The sequence below is a fragment of the Notolabrus celidotus genome, chromosome 9 (assembly GCF_009762535.1).
Source record: "Notolabrus celidotus isolate fNotCel1 chromosome 9, fNotCel1.pri, whole genome shotgun sequence".
Lineage (NCBI taxonomy): Eukaryota > Metazoa > Chordata > Actinopteri > Labriformes > Labridae > Notolabrus > Notolabrus celidotus.
Genome location: NC_048280.1, coordinates 8,163,385 through 8,178,215, shown reverse-complemented (window position 1 = coordinate 8,178,215; position 14,831 = coordinate 8,163,385). Strand labels below are relative to the sequence as shown.

The 14,831-nt window shown below is 39.1% G+C and overlaps 1 protein-coding gene across 1 annotated transcript in view; it reads left to right on the top strand.

The window, feature by feature from the left end:
• col27a1b (collagen, type XXVII, alpha 1b) overlaps nt 1-14,831 on the top strand; it is a 94,283-nt gene that overhangs the window by 36,023 nt on the left and 43,429 nt on the right. Inside the window, exons 9-11 of the mRNA XM_034692016.1 lie at nt 8,366-8,410; nt 11,835-11,888; nt 13,219-13,263. Of these exons, the coding sequence (XP_034547907.1) occupies nt 8,366-8,410; nt 11,835-11,888; nt 13,219-13,263 (144 nt within the window). The remainder of the gene's footprint in view (nt 1-8,365; nt 8,411-11,834; nt 11,889-13,218; nt 13,264-14,831) is intronic.

The following is a 14,831-nucleotide window of genomic DNA, read 5'->3' as shown; positions in this document are numbered from 1 at the left end:
TTTGCAGTATTATGTCTCTCAATACTTCCAACTAACCCTATCCTGTCTGGGCTACTCAGCCTAAGGCCTCTCTGGAAATGGAAATCCTTACAACAGCTCAGATACATTTACAGATTTAATAGAAAAGGCTCAGAAATGTTCTAAAACTGGAAGTTACTGTAGCTTTCAGCAAAACATTTTAAACAGGGGAAAAAAAGTTTAGATATTGGGAACTAGTGATTATTTTCAGCTGCAGGATGGTTGATAACTTTGACGCAAGATGAGCTTAGAGTTATAGTTTGTATTTGTGGTATTTGTATCTTTTGCTTTGTGGTTTTATGCACAAATGTTGAAATTCATTATATGATCAGAGTATTAGGCAGATGTGAGGTTGCATTATAGACAGGAACACCTGATCAGTGTGCAGTGTGAAGATGTAGGAACATGTATGTGTAAACACAACAAAATAAATCGCTGACATTTCTCAAAATATAGCGTTCACTTACACTAAGGTTTGTTTCTTAAAATGAGATATGTGGTAAAGTTGACCCCATCTGCAGCGGCTGATAGCCTAGCTTCTAAGTCCTGGTTTCTCATCAAAGACGCCGAGCTGACCTGAATACCCTGTGTGGTAATACCCTCACTATTGACAGATACCTCATACAGCCCTACTTCTGAAAGACCGACTATCCTTTTAAGATCAGGCTCATCAAAGGGGAGGAAGATAGATAGATCTTTATTTGTTCTTAATAAGGAGATTTTTTGTCACCGTCTGTACAAGAATACATGTATAAAACACAAATAAACAATAAACATCCACAGCCTCACAACAATGGTGCACATCACCCCACATATATACACGCCGGACCATTGTGAAGATGCTGTCCAATTGAACTTAGGGCTCATTGATTCTACCTTGCTCCATGATAATGCTCCTTAATTACCTATGTGACGTTTGATTATTTCATTGACTTGTTCACAGCAACAGGAAACAATACACTTCCTTGTTTCCTTTCCTTCTGAGAGAAGGTTAAGGAACAATGCTGACTTTTTTGAGCACTAACAAAACTGTTAGACTCAAATGATTAGGATATATCAGGCTCCTCTGCACTGTAAGTAGTCATACCTCAGTTTGGGGTTTACGTCTTTTCATTGGATTAGTTTAACAGTATGGAAAAAAACACCAATTTTTTCTTTAAATTCATACCTTTCCTAAGACAGATCTTTACCGTGCCACTGAGAAGTGTTGATTTTCATGTCAGGTTGATTTGAGGAAAGAATACATTTATTTCAAACTGAGCCAGTAGACTGTAAGAGATACTGTATCTCTTTCTCACTGTGTTTATAGTAAAGAGCAGTGAAATGTTTGCTGGCTGTCTGCAGCAGCAGCATCAGCAGCTCAATCCTATAAACAACAACCTCTCAAACTCTCCCACAACAACTCCTGCCATCTTTGCTTTTAGTTACCTCCTGACTCTGGAAGGGGCAGAAGTAAGCTGTTTATATCCATTTCAGAGATTCACAAATGCACCCAAATGTATCCTGTTAGCAGGAGGAAAACTGCAGAAACAGCACTTAGACCATTGTGAGACACACAAACTCACCACAGAAACCCAAATATATGAAATTCATTCCTCAATTTTCCAAACAAGGGGACCCACCCTTCTGTGTGAGTGGCAGTGAGTCCCCACAAGCTACATTAGAAACTGAAGGAGTTAATGTGAATGTCATTTAATGCAGCTTGAAGACTCCTTTGTTGTGCGTGAAATGAGAACAAAGAAAGGCAAGTCTGCACTGAAAATCACTGCTGCGTTACCTGACACTCTGTGTTCTGGCAACATCTGTTGAGATAAACAAAGCCTTAAAATCTTGTGGAAAATATCCTCTTCTTCATAATTACACTCACCAGTTTACCGTCACATTTGTGGTCTGCTGTCAAAATAAATGATAGAAAGAAACATAACTGAGCGATGGTACTGTGAAAGGTCAAAGTAAGGTTTCTGTTTCACATGTTTTGTGAATGCAGATCAGAGAAGTGATGAGAAAACCTTCTGCCCTCTCTCCGACTCTTAAAACAAAAGTACACACGCCCCTGTCCTCATTTGGGACACAATAGCATGAGTGCAATAATGCATTGGCCGGAGCTCCAACAGTCTGTTATGTAATCATACAAGCGCTGACTGTGAAAAACCATCTGGTCGGCTCAAGGCTCCTTTTTGAACTGAAGTCTTCCCCACCACACTGAGTGGAGGAAGACCTCTACCCACCGGGTGAGTCATAGAATGGGGAGTCATGGGAAAAAGCTGATATTACTTCTGGCGATTATGGTTATTGAGAAACTCTACTGGGTGTGGACCGACATCCTGGCAGAGATTAAGTTTGAGTAACAGGCTTCTTTTCTCCGCGTCTGATGATTAGCTCAGGTGGGATTCCCGTTCGTCTGAACAAGTCTTTTTTTGACCTTGATGACACACACATCCCCGCAAGTAACTGCTGACAGACGTACAAAGTATTAAACTGCATTTTGTATCCAGCAACCTTAGACAAGCCAATCAGCCTGGCTCTGCTGAGAGCCACCAGACACCTCATTGCTTGCAGCTGCTCCTAACTCACTTAGAGTTTTTTGATCATACCACAAGATCGAAAGCCAAAACTCCTTACAGGGCAGTTTTGTATTCAAATTACGCTGAAATTCCATCATCTGCCACAGATGAAGCCAGACATTTGTTCTCTTGTCTGCTCCGGTAAAACTCTGACCTGTTGTTGCTTTATGGACCCTTCTTGCAGAGTTTTGTGCTCATTTCTTTGGCCCGCTGCCAGAAAAAGCCCTCCTCACTGTGGGAAATGTGTAAAGATGTCATGGTGAGGTTGCCTTGGAGTCAGGCAGCGGTCTGCACTGTAAAGTTCGGAGAAACCTGTGTATGTGTGTGTGAGCGTGTCAAACCAAAACACATTGGAGAGTATTATATTCTTGGATCAGTGTGGCTGTTACACCGCCAGCTCTTGATCATGGCATGTTGGAAAAGTGCTCTGCTTTTTATTTTCTGTGCAGCCGTAAAGTTTTCCTTCCTGCTCCTTGAGGTTGTGTAATGACATTTTCTACCTTTATTTGCTAATTTGTGAAAGAAAAACCTTTGGGGCTTGCAAAGTAGAGATACGGGTCTGTTCAAGGTTTTTAGATAAAGATACAAGAACACAACCTCCAGTGCTGAATAATATGCATCATGTATTGCAAGTTAATGCACCAATCCAGTACCATAAACACAAGGAAATCATTAACTCAATGTGTGATATTTGCAGATCAATAACAAACAGCAACAGTGTGATGCTAGCAGAGAGTGTAGTGATAGTCAGAGCTAGCGATATGCACACAATCAGTGTTTTTCAACATCACTGAGTACTGTAACATTGCAGTGGTACATTAGTCTGTATATGAGCATCTGGGAAAAAGGTTTGAACTGTCTCCTTGCATGATGATTTACATTGCATTCAGCAAACTCTGCAACATGCTGTTTCCATGCAGCTGTGCAACACTTCCTAGTACCACCTGTTTTAATCATGTGGACTTTACAACCCCGCAAGCTTCAGGTACGGTAGTTAGTCGAGCTCTGCCTGTGGTAACTTTGATAGTTGGGAGATATGCATGCACTATCTTCTATCAATTCAACTGGAGTCGTTCTTCACACCACTGCTGGTCACCTGTTGTCTTGAATGAAGAGTCCTTTCAATCAAAGCAGCATTTTCCCATTTATGAACCACACTTTTCTTTAAAAGATGGTTGTAACCTCATGAGTTACAGTTTTTATAATGTCACAAAAGTGTATGTTTTGTATGTAAAATTTGTTTGAAAGTCAGTTCGTGTAGTGTCCTGTTAACTGTCTTGTGACATTCTGTAATTTTAAATCTTGTTTTCTTATTTTTTATGCAAGTACCTGCCTTAGGACTACGGATTAAATTTAGCTATTGTGCTAATAAAAAGATGTGAATGAGGCTCCAGTGCAAGTTCAGTCAGGAAGACTATACTCCACATGTTATTTCATTTTTCCTTTCCCTTTATTGTGCTTCATGTGTGGACTCTTATTTCCTGTAGTCATCACCTGGTTATATCTATCTAATAGCACTGCAACTCACCCTCATTGTTCTCTCTTCCTTCGGTTCATTCATTCATTCATTTGATGAGTTCATTTTCACAATCTTTGTAGAATAAATATTATCTTTACTCCATTAACTTGTCTCTCCTGATTGAAATAGTGGCCATGGTCTGCATCGCTATGTACTGCAGCATGCTTTGCGCAATGAAGAGGCCCCTTCTTCTTCCTTGTAGCACCATCTTCACAGTTAAACACAGTGACAAAATGACGCACCCTTTTCTGCGTTTTACACTGGAACACTGGTTGCAAAGGTATATAAGTAGCAGCCCACATTTTTGATTTTCAAAAAAGTATTGAAAGTGCATCTTATTTTTTGGTACATTTTAATACCATTATTAAAGAGGTACTCTGTGACAAACAATGCTTAAGTCCAGTTATTAAAATATGTATCCAGAAGGAAAGGAAAGTTGTGTAGTGTGGAGAATGAAAATCAAACCTTTATTTTCTGCTGATGAAACTCTTGTCAGTTGTTCTGTACCCAGATGGAACTCTCCTGTTTTTTCCAAACTTTGTCTGCTTGCTGCAGACTCGATCTGGTGTGTGTTACACAAATTAAGAGTGTTTCCTCTTCATGGAGAACGATAACTAATCTAGAATATGATCCTTTGCCATCTATCTGTCAAACAAAGGATTAACAGAACTGGGAAAGCTGTCCAGTTTTCTGGAGTCCAATTCCAACACGCATGCACACACCTTCATATTGCCTCTAAGGACTGACTTCCTCTCTGTACTTTTACTGTACTCAGCTGTATTGGCCTTTTTTGCTGGAAGGCACAGACGCATTCTTTTGTCCTTTTGTGGCTGCAGAGCTTTGGCTCCAGCATGAGACTCATCTATTCCAAAAATCCAGCCTGAGATGTCCAACTTGAAGCACATTGAGTCAGTAGAAGAATAGACTAATAATCATCAATAAAGAAGTTTGCAGAGCTGAAGTGTAGCAGCGGCTGATTAAATTACTGTGGACAATGGACCAGCATCTGGCTTCACTTGTCCAAGGCTGCAGGAGACAAAAAAGTGATGAGTTTTTTTGTCCTCGTCAGGATTTTATTTGACTCAGGAACAGGCTGTGACCATTAATAAATGCTCGTTGCACCCATTTGTGAATGCATAAGTCTCCTTGTGATAGTTTAAGTAGTGTAAACTCTTGCATCACAATGACCCCAGAGGTTTGAGTCATAGTTTATTTGTTTTTTTAACTGGGAACCTGCTTTGAAATATTTCCTAAAGTTAAATTATAAACTTATAAACTTGTTTGAGTTATGATGATGACTGGACTAGTATTTGCCATTTTATTAACATTGGTTGCAGCGTGCCAGCATGATCACTCAGCAGTTTTCCCTCATCTTATAACCCTGCTCTACCAACAGATGGGTCCATCATTTGATTTGCAAGTCCCCCAAAATCTTGATTGAAATTCTGCTCAAGTCCAGAGTTATTGGTTTTATTTTATTGACCGTACTTGATTAAATTTGAATAAATAAATACATGAATACATAAATAAATAAATAAATAAATAAATAAATAAATAAATAAAGTGAGTGTAGAAAATAAATATTGGTTGAAATGAAGGAGAAAAAACAGAGTTTTAACAGAGCAGTTTTACATGTATGGAAATATATATTCTTGCATAGAGCTGAATCAATACCACGGTCATGTTAATGAGTAAAAATACAAAATGTTGATCTCCATCCACGAGGCTGTTAGCTTAGATTAACATAAAGCCTAGAAATGGAGGGAAACAGCGAGCCATTGCATCTGGCCAAGAACAACAACCGACATTTTTTTACACTTCATGAACCACTCATAAAATGTTAATTTGTAATATTTAGTGCTGGTAGCTAAATCCTGAACTTTGGACAGAGTCAGTGAAGCTGCTTCAGACATTTTCCATTTGTGCTAAGCTAACAGCCTCTTGGCAGTAGAATCATATTAAACAGACTGACACTGGAACCGATTTTAATATTTCAGCATGGAAGTACATAACCATTTTTTATGATGTGGAACCATTCATTTAATGGAAATTTAAAGAGTACTCATGAGGATGTAGCCCACATTTGTAGGCTTTAATTAACACTTGGTAGAATAACAGTGTCTTCTGAACAGTTTAAGAGTCCAATGTGAGTCTGGGTCGAGTGGTCTTTCTGAATATTCATTACAAAGAGGAGTGCTGTTGGACTGTATGAGCCTGGACTGACCTTTTGGTTGTGTAGAAAACACATTTAATTTACTGCCATTAGATTCAGACTGATCCTGTTGGCGTGTTAACAAGTGCTTCGAGAAAATCTAACCAGAAAATAACCAATGCAGCGTAAGAAGCCAACCACAGGAGAACCAGAGCAGCATAGTTATCCAACTTTATCAGCGGTCAAAGTAACTTCGGTATCTCTCTTACTTTTCTAGGTTCATCCTGGACAGATGTCGGTTAGACTCTGATGTTGTCTGTCCTCCCTTCGATGATTCCTTGAAAGCAAAACATGACAGTCACGGCACATGAACACACATGGAGGTGGAAACTTGGTGCCAGAAACTGAATACAAAATGAAGACAGTCTTTATCAGTTTAGTCCTCTGCTCCATCTTCTGAGTCTGAATGCAGTCAGAGCTTGAGTCAGAGTCCAAGTCGGGGCTCCAGTCCAAGTTTGAACAAGATTACTATGGTTATTTTCTCTATGTTGTCTCAATAATATCTGTGTCAAGAAGTGGCCAGTCAGTTTCGTTATTTTCCTGACCCCACTAAAGTCTTTCAGTATTGCTGCGCTCTTCTTCCTCACTACTGTCATCCAGGCCTACATTATCTCAGTGCTCTGCTTTACATCTGTACTACCAAATAATTCACTGGAGGACATTTTTAATCATCATGTACAGACTCCTGCTGCAGACTTGGAACTGTTCAGTCTGGGCCTCTTGATGGTGAGATGCTTGTTTACACTGCTCAGAAGTTTTGTACATCAGCCTCTGGATGCCTGCGGTTAACTCGCTCTGCTGCAGACAGGACAGGGCAGCTGGTGGCTAATGACTTCACACTTGAGGGGATAGATGTGTTCTTCCCCTCACATGACTCTATCTTCACTGTAGGCCTTGATTGTAAAAAGATTAATTTGTTTTGTTTGCAGCTGGCACGCTCATTTGAGTCCACAGGGCATGAAGGTGACCATTAATTACTCTTTTGGGTTCATTTGTTCCTGTCTAATTGGCTTACGCTTTAATTAATGGAAGATTGCCGTGAATTGTTTTGTCAGAGTGCATTCATGGCAACGATTAGACAAACTCACGGCCAAGCAGCTGTGCTGCAACAATAAATAAAAACGCCATTGTTCTTGTGTAGCATCGTAAAGTGTTTTATTCAGGGTTAACCAGCCATTGCTGCTGATAAGTGGTCTATTTGTTTCACAGCTATTACATTTGTCCTTGCTGTGGAACCTTTAAATCCCAACTCTCCAGGTCTTTATTAAGTCATTTTAGTGAATATTTTATATGGAAACAAAGTCAAGTTCCTCAAAGGTGATTTGGAAAATCATTCAAGAGAATTTCAACTGCTGCAGTGTTGACTGAAATGGTTTTAGCTCAACATAATTAACTTTATATTCACAAACATCCTGTTAAATCTGACCATGGACTTCATATTTATTCCTTAAAGCTGGGGTTGGTAGTCAGATTTAGACACACTTTTTGTTATACTGGTTAAAATGATCTTTATGTCCTGATGACAATCAATACATAATGTGTTCTTAAAAAAGAGTGAAAAAAAGCAGCTATCGACAGCCGGAGTAAACCTGGGAAAACACCAACCAATCCCTGCCTTTGGGAGCCAAATTATGAAACCAATCAAATTCCGTTCTGCCGTTCTGCCCGCCTCCTGCGCTTACATTTCATGTTTGTTGGGGTTTTTAACTTTCACTATGATAATGTTTGGTGTTTTCTTACCACTGAGTGAGACAGGAGTTGAAGTAGTGCAAAACACAAATGATGTGCTGAGGACCGGTTTTGAATCAGTCAAGATCATATGGTCTGAGCTCCTGCATGTGAGCAGGGGCGTCATTTTGGAGGAGCTCATGCTGGTTTTCCGTGACTACCAACCCTAGCTTTAAACGAACATTACCTTTTTCTTTTTCCCTAAAGTGCATCATTTAGGGTGGAGTTTCCTGCCTTCTGATCATAATTTAACCAATGACATGAAACTGCTCATCACTCATGTTGGATGTAAACAACTCTAACTGTTGGTTTTCTTCTCAACAGGGACAAAAAGGTCACCCTGGTCCTTCTGGTCTACCCGGTGAATCTGTGAGTACTTCAGTTTTTTGAATCTTTGAAGCATTTTATTGTAAATGATTAATTTCCTCTTGTGTATAAAACATAATACAGATCATTTCTTTATCAGTTATGCCAATATTCTGCCTAATTTGTGATGTTGCTTTTGTTTGATGGCTCTGAAACAACTGCATCACTAATTATATTGTATGTATGATGGTCCCCTTTTTGGTTCAGCAAATATGGCACAAAAATCTTGAATAGGGACTTGAGTTGTATTAAAAAACCATCAGGGGGCGCTTGTGGCCTAGCGGTCTAAGCGCCCCACAGTACTTGTTGCAGGGGTCGTCGGTTCGATTCCCGGACGGTCGAGCATTTCCTGCATGTCTTCCCCCGCTCTCTACTCCCCACATTTCCTGTTTCTCTTCAGCTGTCCCATGAAATAAAGGCAAAAATGCCAAAAATATAACTTTTAAAAACCATCAGGTACCTCTGAGGTAACATGCATCATTAACACTTTGTATTTCTTCTCCTTTCTTTTTATTCTGAACATCATGAGTAACCCAAAGTGAACAAAACTGTGATTTCTTCTTATGTGCCTGACACCATTCCTCCTCCATGCAGGTGTTATCATGCTCACCATGTTATAGCTGTTTGTCAGTGTTTGTTTACTCGTAAAAAAGAAGAGCCAAGAACCTGCAGACAGAGTTCCCATCAGAGTACAGCATGCCTTCCCATTTAAAGTTACAAAACAGGCAAAATGAAGGTAGTGACAGAGTGGAAGTCTTAACACACTCACCAGAGCAATAAAAAAAGAGGTGTGCGAAAAGAGAGTTATAAAAGGGAGAAGAGACATTAGACGCTAGTTGTGCTGGAATCTTGGCGGGAAGGGAGCAGAAGAAGTTTTTGGCAGAGGAACAACTGGGCTAAATAGTTTGGACACCCCTAGGTCATTCCTCCTCCTCCTCCTCCTCGTTTTCTCCCTCCTTCCTGAGCCCAGATCCGGTGTACTATCTTTGAGAAAAATGTGCTGTGTCACAACGATAAAGAAGGCCTCTCCAGAGATGAAGCAGTCTTTGCTGTGGAAAATGACTCAAATAGAAAAAGGTTTAACAAGCAGAGGAGTCTGTGAGGATGGGTTCTTGAGTTCATCCTGAGAGTTGTTATTTTGGTTAATGAGCTTGACTTGATTATTTTCTTATTCAGTGATGACAAGTGGCGACACCTTGTGCTAGAAACACATTACTTCTGGGTGACTGAACACGGTTTAATCTCAGTGTTTCTTTGTAAATCAGTTTGTGTAACAAAGGAGTTGATTGAATTTTCTTCCTGGTAAAACCTGCACTCAACCCGTGTCTGGTATAACCCTCTTTACTCTAAATCACACTGTAATAACTTTTTTAAAGCCCATTCTGAAATGTAAAGTTGCCATGACTCGAAATAGTCTTTCTAACAATCCCACAATGCAACACTTTGCAATTGATTGCTCATAAAGAGTAACCAATTGACTGATTTTGAACACAGCCCTTTGTTTACGTTTTTCATCTTCTTCCCTGTATTTAACTTGCACATTTCTACATCTTGGCATGCTACCGCCACCAACTGTCGGTCAGTGAAATAGCGTGGTTTGCACAAAACATTTGGGTTATTACCATCTGCACTCTGCAAGAATGTGCACAGCATCACTTGTCTGTTCCTTTTTCTCATGAAAAGATTAGAACAAAAATTAAATCCCACCCATCAGAAAATGAAACAATAATCAGGTTTACATTTGTACCATTACAGAAAGTGAGCAGGTCTTGCTTGTCCTGTAAGGATTGTAATTGCATCACCACCTGCTCACTATACATTACCACTTATAACCCTGCTACCAGCTTCAGACAGAATTTTTTTTTTTTTTATAAAATATAGATTTAAAGATGATTTTAGTGATTTTTAAATAATTTATTTATTTATACAGTGACTTTTTGTGATTCCATGGTTAAGTATTCTTATCAGCCTTTCTTATGGGACAAATTAACATCAAACTGAACATTTACACTAATAGTAATGTTAATTTAGTTTTGAAATCTTTTTATTGGAATTTTTCCTGTTTTTTAAACATTAATTCACACATCACAACATGTATCAACCAAAAAACATTAACAAACAGCAAACAGCTTAACAAGGCAATCCAAGCCTAACAATCTACCGGACGTAAAATTTAGATATACAGAGTATAACAACACATGCATTTTAGGCAATACAAAACAAAACACACATGTTAATATTAGACAAGGTGAATTGGAATTGTACAGGAATATTTAAGCTGACTTTTCTGTCCTCATTCAGCTCTTGTTCTTCTCACCGCTTATGGTTTAAGTTACTTTGTCGAGATCAGCAGCTCAGAGATGCTCCCAGTTGAGTTGCAGGACAACATTTTTTTCCCTATCAGAGCTGGTTGGGGTCCAGTAGCTCCTCAGGATGCTCTCACATCTGTGCTCAATAACTGTCATTATAACCCGACTCTCAAGTCCAGTCTGAGATGGAAACTAACATTTTTGCCACAGTGTCAACAGGCAGAGGTGAAATGTGCTGGACTCCTTTCTGCAGATTGATTCAATACGACATGCAGTGACGTGAGGTTGTCCCTGCCTTGTGTCCCTTTTGCTGTTGAGAATTGAGAACCATTGTTTTGGAGTTTTGACCAATCAGAATCAAGTATTTGACATTTGCAATAACAGCTTCTTGCTGTATGCTCTGAGTAACACCACAACATTTACAGCTACTACTAGGACTACTGTTAAAGGAGGATAATTGACCTTAAGAATACTGTACCAAGCAGACTGTTATTTCTTGCATGCCTTCACTAATGAATCCAGTCTCACTCTTCCCATAAATGCAGAGTCAAGCATTCTTCTTGGAGGGATGTGTTTGGTTTGGTCTTACCACAAGGAGGGAATGACTCATGTGTTATACTGTGCGTTGATGAGGGTAAACATATAATAGCAAAACTGTGCTCACAGTAGTCTTAACGGCACGTGGCTGGACCGCATTGTAATAGCACTTAATGTTGGATTAATCGAATGGTTGGAGGGGCAACGTCTGCAGTGGCGCCTCTTTCCTTAAGTAACACTGACGGGACAAAACAAAAGGTCTTTATTGAAAAGCTGAGAGATTTAAATTCCTCCATAGGAGCTGCTGCTGTTGTGTTGTTTATGGCTTTAGAAATAAAGTGCTTGGTTTTGATTTTATTGCTGTCTTTCGCGTTCTTATTGCAATCATTGAGACTCCAACAGAAACCATATGTGCAAAGAGGAAACCTTCTTTCCTACAGATTACTCCTTCCCTCCGTGCATCCTTCAGTCCTTTTCTTCTTACTTTTCTTTCTTTCAGTCTCTCGCCCTCCTCTCAAGCTCTTTTCTCCTCTCTCTCCCTCTCTCCCTTTCTCTCTCACTCTCTCTTTCTCTCTCTACAGGGTGAACGGGGAGATGATGGAAGCACGGGGGCCAAAGGCTATCCTGGCAGGCAGGTGCAGTAAATCTAGTGTTGCGGTGCTGGTTGAGCAGGGCCACACACACACACACACACACACACACACACACACACACACACACCTACACACACACACACACACACCCACACACACACACACACTCACACATAAAGAAAGATAAAGCCATAAATAGAGGTTAAGATAACATCTTTTTATTGTGAATGCTGCCTTTTTGGAAACAAAGTGGTGATTTGGCCCCGCAATAAATCAAATTTCGCAAGTTATTTTTGCTCTCTGTCAGGAATAAGAGAGACATTACAGATTAAATGTGAATGAATTGAATGCTTTCTGTAGCTAAAATACAATAAATTTAAAGATATTGGATGCAGGGAGAAAAATCTCAGCCGTCGGCATCCAAAAACCTAATTTGCCAAATCCAAATAAAATGTTTATAGCAGCTGAATGAAAGAGAAAAGGTTCAGAAAGAGAGACAAACAGCTCTAAGCTGTGTTGGGGAACCTTTAGTTGGTTTCAGCGACAGATGCCCCCAGTCTAGAGAGGAAATAAAATGTCAGAAAGTTTCCGTTGTGAGCACTACTCTGAAGAAAGAAAAGGTAATAAAAGTGTGACTAATGCCACAGCTCCCCAGGTACAAAAGCCTCCTCTGTCCCTCCGAACTGTCATTGTCAGTCCTTCCCTCACTTCTAGGAATCACATTAAACTTGAGAAGTTGAAGCTGTCGAGCATTAGGGTATCTCTACGTTTAAAATCTGTTTCCTTTTAACTTTAAGCAAATTTAAACTCCATAAACAGCTGGACGACCGCTCTTGCTTACGCTTCCTGAATGTTTATGATAGCGTTGAGTTCAAGCCCAGGTCTCACTGTTTGCATCTGTGCTTAAGCGCACTTACTGTGTCTGAACTCTGATCCCTTTAGACACTTAGCAGTGTGTGATGGATTAGGTTTTAGCTCCCCCTACCATCTGTGGGCTGTGAATCACTGAGGGCTGCAGGTTTATGTCAAGGCGCTGCACTCTGCCGAAGGGAGTTCTCCTGAGCTGAGAGTTGATCTTTATAGTTGCAGGGAGAGATTTTCTGCACTGGTGGATTTGCCGGCAGTATCTCTGAGAAATAAATTGATGAGACCCTGCCGAAGTATTTAGATTGCAAACGGAGGCTGAGAGGCCTATTAAAATGTATAAAAAAGTTGCAAATATTGGTAATCATCATCAGCTAGGGGAAATTTTCTACCTGGTTTGATGTATTAGAACATTTTCTTAAGGTTTTTCTAATAAAATACTTTAATAGCCACCCACATTAAATCCATAAATAACCACTGAAATGTGTTTTGTGTTTGATACATTCAGGGTTTACCCGGGCCGCTAGGGAAAAAGGGGCTGAAAGGAGTCAGGGTGAGTAGATGTTGGAAGGATGATAGCTTTGTTTTGGATTTATTTCCTGAAATGTAAACTCTCCAAGGCTCTCCTGATATCAGGCGATAAAGACATTTTATTCAGAAGTAGATATATGTTATATTTCATGCTGTAAGGCCTAAAGAAAAAAAAACCTCAGGTTGACTTTCTTATTTACCTATTTTTCCTGTTCTTGTCCCAATCATTTACTAATGAAAGCCCATTTCCACCAGAAAACAACAACAACTTAGTAAAGACTAAGCCAAGGTGAAAGAAAAAACCCTGAATGTGAAGTCATAACTATGTGAAAAGATGGAAAATCAATATAATGAAATAAAAAAAAGTAATTAAATGAAAAGAGAGTCAGTCGAATGGGATAAAAAGTCTAACCTTTGAAAATGTTACAAGATTTAAATGATCAGATAGTAAGTCAGAAATGTGTGGATAAAGTCAAAATAATGAGATAAAATGTAAAAGTTCAATTAAAAGGCAACATTTTGTGATGAAAAATCTCAACTCAGAAAGAAAGTCATCATCAACAACAACTTAGAGAAGACTAAGCCAAGCCTGAATGTGAAGTCATAACTATGTGAAAAGATGGAAAATCAATATAATGAAATAAAAAAGTAATTAGATGAAAAGAGAGTCAGTCGAATGGGATAAAAAGTCTAACCTTTGAAAATGTAAGTTATTATTGAGAGGTAAAAAAGTCATGAAATGGAACAAAAAGTCAAAATAATGAGATAAAAGTAGTAATTATGAGTTAAAATGATCAATTATGAGATAAAAAGTCTAAAATCATGTCATGATTTTAAGACAATAAGCGAAAATTTTGAGATCAGTCAGAATGATGAGATAATACTGTCTTATCATAATACATTTCTCCTCACAATAATGACTTATTATCATATAACTTTACCTTTTTACTTCACAAATGTGTCTTTTTGTTTCATCATTTTTACACCTTCTCTCATAATCTTGGACTTCTATCATATATTTTAGTTTCTATCTCATAATTTTGACTTCATATTTCATAATAATAACTGACTGAGCATTTGGAATTACTATTTCATCAAATCAAGGTTTATTTTTGTTAAACTGGCAGAAATTGGTTTCCATTTATCCTTCATGCAGAGACGGAGAGGAGAGTGGTTCTTTATTGTCTCCTCTCTGCTCTTCGTACCTTTTCTCTCACTCTGAAATGAGCTTTAAAGCCTCTGCTAAATGAATTAACTTACCAGTGTGGGTTCATAAAAAGCCCAGTATCATAAACACCACTGGTCTGCTGTTGTTAAGTCCATTATGATAATGACAGCTGGTTTTGTTAGAGTACTAAAAGTACTGTAGGAGTAATGAACTCTTGCTCTCTTTACTACTGCTGTCGTTCTTGCTTTCCTTATTCATGTTAGCCAAATATCATAAAACTATATTGCTCTGCTCGAAGCATAATAATGCATTGAGACGTTCGCTTCTCATTAAATGTCAGTGTAATATATGTCACTGCTGTTTGGCCACTTTCCCTCCTCTTGCACACAGCAGGTTTGGCAGCGGGTCCTTCAGAAATCCCT